The sequence below is a fragment of the Cynara cardunculus genome (assembly GCF_001531365.2).
Source record: "Cynara cardunculus var. scolymus isolate 2C chromosome LG 17, CcrdV1, whole genome shotgun sequence".
Classification (NCBI taxonomy): Eukaryota; Viridiplantae; Streptophyta; class Magnoliopsida; order Asterales; family Asteraceae; genus Cynara; species Cynara cardunculus.
Window position 1 is genome coordinate 31,245,928 of NC_037544.1, and position 6,000 is coordinate 31,251,927.

At 37.8% G+C, this 6,000-nt stretch overlaps 1 protein-coding gene across 4 annotated transcripts in view; it reads left to right on the forward strand.

Moving 5' to 3' along the window:
- LOC112500104 (F-box/LRR-repeat protein 15-like) overlaps positions 1-6,000 on the forward strand; it is a 36,746-nt gene that overhangs the window by 29,761 nt on the left and 985 nt on the right. For 3 of the 4 annotated variants that reach the window (XM_025103401.1, XM_025103402.1, XM_025103403.1), the window contains 6 exons: positions 1,195-1,347; positions 3,095-3,255; positions 3,378-3,576; positions 5,046-5,461; positions 5,533-5,596; positions 5,791-5,877. In XM_025103401.1, the coding sequence (XP_024959169.1) occupies positions 1,195-1,347; positions 3,095-3,255; positions 3,378-3,576; positions 5,046-5,461; positions 5,533-5,596; positions 5,791-5,877 (1,080 nt within the window). Of the gene's footprint in view, positions 1-1,194; positions 1,348-3,094; positions 3,256-3,377; positions 4,584-5,045; positions 5,462-5,532; positions 5,597-5,790; positions 5,878-6,000 lie in introns of those variants that run through there. The other variant, XR_003067322.1, reaches the window with a different exon arrangement.

Sequence of the window (6,000 nt, forward strand, 5' to 3'; positions counted from 1 at the left end):
AAGCACATAAAAAAGAACATATTTGTTTATCCACTTCATGTTTACCGTAACTAGTCATTATAATTTTATACTAGCAGCTTTAACTATAATCTCGAATACTGTTCTTTGGGCTGAGCAAGATACAATTATTTGAAATTAATTGCATCTAAAAAAATGTTGTGAAATTCTGTGCATCTTTAGTTACGTGTCAATTGGAAATTTCCTTGGTAATTCGAATTTAAATTCTAGTATACAGAGTGCCTCTTTCTCTCCTTTCATATAAATTAAAAGGGTTGAACTCTTTCAAAAGTGTCATCTACTTTTGCATGTACATCTTGAGCCCTTCTTGATGACAGCTTGTTTATTAGGTGAGGCTGTGTTGTAGTTCCACATTCTCAAAGGTCATCGATCTTGCATATACATCTATCCCTCCTTGATGACCTATGGTTTTGTGTTAGCAAGTAATTTAGGTGGTATTGTATTTCTTGGTCGATGGTATCGTCGACTCCTCAAACGTTCATTAAGGGAGAAATTCTACTATAGTTTTGCATAATAAGGTGGATGCATCTATCCTCCAGGCATAACCAACTTGAAAGTTGCATTTCTTATTATGGACTGACCAACTGTGGCCTACTGCCCTGTGGTGCAACAGGGTGTCAATTCGATCATCTTTAAATTTAGTTATACTAGCTTTTAGTTGTCTTTTTTTCTGCGACTCGTGATAAAGAGGAATATCTTAGTAGGGGCCAGTTTTTGGTTCTAATTGTAGTGTCTATCTTATGCTCGTCAAAGCTCTCATAAATGCCTCTCCTTTTAATCCCGTGTTTGGTCCATGAAGTCTAATGCGCTTGATTTTGCATATTTGGGTCTGGCAACTGTGCTACTAACAAAAAAGTAGAGATGGGTAGTGATCCAGATATGATTTGCATCAAATCCATTATCCGTGCTACCTTCTACTAGATGGTGGCCTCTCTACCCATCGGGTTAGAAGTAAGGTGTATGTACATCCTACCCTCCTTAGACCCTACTCTGTGTGGGATATATCTACCGAGTTTGTTTGGTTTGGTTTCTTCTACTAGGTGGTGGCATCATGGTTATTTTCCATTCCTATCATTGTCACACTCAGTTTGTTGGTTGCTTATGACCTGATTTTGCACAATTATAGATGATTTTGCATCAACTTGCTAAGTGTGGTTGTATTGTTTATTGGTTCAGGGTTTGACGGCTGTGGTATTCTGTAGCAATTCTTTAACCAGTCTTTCCCTTGGTGGTTGTCGTGCTATTACTGATCTTGAACTCACTTGCCCTTATCTTGAGCAAGTCTCTTTGGATGGATGTGATCATCTTGTAAAAGCAACCTTTTGTCCAGTAAGTGAATAAATCACATATACCTTTTCTATTTTCTAGTTTCATCTTGTGAACTCACTATGCTGCTCATTTCTTGTCCTTTCTAGCATAACTACTACTTTCTTATGGCATCACGTGCTTTCTTTGTGCTGCTTCATTGTTTTTATCAGTAGTTTTACCAACACCTATATGTTTCCTAATCATGTTTTTTGATATATTTTTACAAAACTGAAACCAAGGCATAGAACTGCAAATGGTCTTAAATGGTGCATCGTAGTCTAATGTAAATCTGAGAAAATTGAAAACCATCAAAAATATACCTGAAACAAATGGAGGCGTATTTGTTATAAGTTATAACAATATATAGTTCTTACTCTGTAGTTTTGAACTTATGCCACCGATGGCAGCTATATGTTTCTCTCACCAGTTTGCTTTGCAATCTTATTTTGATTACTTAAACATCATCTTTCTTATGCAATATATGCACCTGTATTCTATTTCTGTATGCCAATAATTTCTTGATTTATTTATCCCTATTCGTAATTTCCACTATTATCTGCTTCATATACATCATATTTTTCACTCTATCCTATTAAATGCATGGCAATCAAATCGATTCGTTTTTTGAAAGAACTGTTCAAGGAAAAAGCAATCCCCTCGCCATCTACCGGTTGATCCTCAGACCTGCCCCCCCTCTTCTTCCATCAACTAAATTGGTTCTTAGATCTTGTTCATGAGATTAAGAAAAAGAATTCTCTATAAATTCTTCTAATTTTTCTGTATACTAAATTACTAATCTTTTTCAATGCATCTAAAGCGTAGCAGTTATGACATGTGGCATATGCATGTGCCTATTGGGAAAAAGGCACATCACATGGCACCTACCAGTTTATATAAATATACAAATATCTAAAAAAATAAGACAAGTCACATTCTGTCTTAGTATGTTCATTTTAGAGTGCCAATATAAAACTAGCTAACCATTCCTGGTTCCAACTAGAAATAACAATGAGTGAAATGATGTACATAATAGTCAATCATACCATTCCAAAAATACCAGTTTTAAGCAGTGCTATGACAATGCCGTGTACCATATCCCAAAATGCTGCAAATGGCACTGACTTTTTTTGTTGGTTGCATCACTACATTTTTCACCATACCTTAATTTCTCCAAACTGTGGCATAGGATCAAGTTGGGTTGCAATGATCATTAGTACCATTCGACTTTGATGCCCATGAAATCTAGTATAAGACAAGCATCAAAATCTACTGTACAATAGACACAAAAAATAGTTGGGAAGTTATAGTGCCTTCTATTTCTGAACGATGAGAACCTGAGAGAGTTAAACCTAAGCAGAGTTAACTTGCATCTTTTGCATTTTTTTTTTGATTAACCTGGATATCCAACCCGCTATGCGAGCCGACTAATCCCAGGGCAACCACCTGCAAATGCTTTGCAGATAGCCCGGAGTCACCGCATTTGAACCTCCGTGGCCACAAGGGGATTTTTATTCCTCCTTGGATTTGAACCTGGGAYCTYCWRGTACTTTTGACCTTTGGAGCCAAGCTCAAACCAATCAGGCACCACCCTTGTGGTTGTCTTTTGCATTTTAGGATTCTGTCAACTAGGTTCTTGACATATCATGTGCTTTTGTTTTCTGCATGCTTGCTAACAAACGTCTGTTGCCGTCAGTCGGTGAAACCCTTTCTTCAGTATGGGCATTGTTTGTCTGATTGAAACTTTTTCTTCTCTTTTTTCCTTTGCCAGGTTGGCCTTCGATCTCTTAATCTCGGAATCTGTCCTAAACTTAATGCACTCAATATTGAAGCGCCAACCATGGTGTTGCTTGAGCTGAAGGGGTGCGGTGTATTATCTCAGGCAGTAATTAATTGCCCCCTATTAAAATCTCTGGACGCTTCATTTTGCAGGTCATGGGAGCCTCACTCTGTATATTGTCAATTACTACTGCTTTCTCCCGACATCTTTGGCTTCAACTTTTAGTTGGTTGTTCTCTAATGTGATGCTAACATTGTGTGTTTAACCTATGCAGCCAACTGAAGGATGACTGCTTATCAACAACTACCTCTTCATGCCCTCTTATTGAGTCATTGATATTGATGTCATGCCCGTCTATTGGTTCTGATGGGCTCTTTTCTTTGCGTTGCCTTCCGCATTTAACTTCACTTGATCTTTCCTACACCTTCTTGCTGGACTTGCAGCCTGTGTTCGATTCCTGTCTGCAGTTGAAGGTAATGGCTATTTCTAGGTCCTTCAAAAATATTGCTATTATTATATATGGCTCTTCCTGTTTCTAAGGCAAGCCTTGAAGTCTCAACATTCTCCAAAATGCAAGGGGAAGGCTGCTTTTACAGGCATCCCTCCCTATCCATAGCCAAATTGAGCTTTGTTTCGTCGGGATCACCCTTCTATGCACTTTTATCTTGTAATTTGGGCTAATTCTACTATATTAAAGGGTACAAAAGTTCCTGGGATTGTAATTTTTTCCCTTCAGTGGCAAGTTGCACCAAGTAATAACATATTTATATTTCATTTTAGGGACCCAATCCATAATTCCATGTAATTATAAGGACCAAACATGCAAGGCACTCTTTAGATACTAAGATTTTTATAATATAATAAACAATAATATGATCTATGAAAATGTGCATATATGACCAAATGAATCCAATGAATCCTACACGGAGTAGTGTCTGTGGAGGGTGGGATTATGCAGACTGTACCTTTACTCTGAGGAGTAGAGATGCTGTTTCCGAGAAGACCCCCAGCTTGTAAAATGGTTTTGAGAAAGGATTTTTCAAGGAAATGTTACCGGAAGTTTGACAAAATTTTGATAGAAAGGAAAGGTATTTGAAATATAAAAGAAAGAGATGAAGTTCAGAATATATATGTAGCCACAAGCACATACATATATACTAGAAAAGTAACCTGTGTAGCGAAACTGCGTTGGAGAGGCTGGCGGTTCCAGCTCCAACGATGACTATTTCTTCCTTCTGGACATTGCATCCATCACAAATGGTTGTTAGAGATGTGGGCTTTGTTCTTTTCAGGATTATATTCGAATTGGTTGGGTTAGCTCCGTACTACTGTTTCTTGATGAAGAGATGGAGAGTGAAGGGATAAGAAAGATGAAGAGAATGTTGCCATAAATGTGTGCTGGTTGAGGTGTTTCAGAGAAGAAAACGTCATCATTGTGTGTATTCCTTGACCACTGAAATTGTGGCGAGAAGTTAACCAGGTGAGGCATTGAGATTTTTCCGGGAAACTCTTGAGCTCGTATTCAAGCCGAGACATTTCTTAGGACTATACTCTATCCGAGCCATTGCGGTCGTTGGAAGATCAAGCCGACGGCCCCGATTTTGATAAATACTTTTGAATGATGCTAGTTGTTTACCCATAAGATACAACAGGATGTAAGATTTTGTTGTAAACCGATAATATAAAGTAGTGAAACTTCTTAACCAAAAAGAAAATCTGAAATATATGTTTGAATAAAATAGAAATTACAAAATGAAGGAGTAGAGTAGAGAGATGATGATGTGTATGGGAGTTCCATCATTTAGAAAATCTGTTTTCTTTGTTTCCCATTATCGGGCTTCCTGAAATCATGAAAATTGATGTTACTTTTTTGTTTATGCCCCAAAAATCCAATGTTTTTGTCTTTCTACTTGTGATTTACTAGTTTGTTTTTTTCATGAAGGTTTTGAAATTGCAAGCATGCAAGTATCTTACCAACTCATCGCTGGAAGCTCTATACAAAGATGGTGCTCTCCCCACTCTTCTTGAGTTGGACTTGTCATATGGGACACTCTGCCAGGATGCCATAGAGGAGCTTCTTGCTTGTTGTACTCATTTAACTCATCTCAGCTTGAATGGATGTGTGAACATGCATGACATGAATTGGAGTTTTACCATGCATGTGCTATCTGAGGATGATCTCCATGTGCCACATCGTTTGCTACAAAATCTGAACTGTGTTGGTTGTCCCAATATCAAGAAAGTAGTCATCCCTCAAATGGCTTGTTTTTCCCATCTGTCATCCTTAAATCTCTCCTTATCTGTAAACTTGAAAGAAGTTGATGTGGCATGTTCTAATTTGTGCCTTCTCAATCTAAGGTATCATGGCTTAGTTTGTGTTATTGCCCCATTTGCAACTAAAGATTTTAATTATGTGCACCATCTCTCAGCAATTGCTGCTCCTTGGAAATTTTGAAGCTGGAGTGTCCAAGATTGACTAGCTTGTTTTTGCAGGTATGCAATTGCTGTTTCTTTTTGTGTTTTCTGTTTTGACTGTTGTGGTCAATGTTATGCTCTCAGTTTGTTATCGATTTTAGAAGAGGATAGAAGGGGTATTTTAGTAATTTTTGGGAATTAACAGGCAGTTGGGTCATACCTAGAATAATCCTATTATGCTCATAGTATAAGCTTGTTTCTTTTTTGTCTAGTCTTGCAACATTTGCATAGAAGAAGTCGAATCTGCCATATCACAATGCAGCATGCTTGAGACGCTGGATGTGCGCTTCTGTCCAAAGGTGAGTCATTGAGCCAAATCATACAAGTATTGTTATTATGAGCTATGCTGTTATATCGGTCAGAATACGAAATATCGGTCAGGACCGATATTCGATATATCGGTTATATCGGTGATATATCGG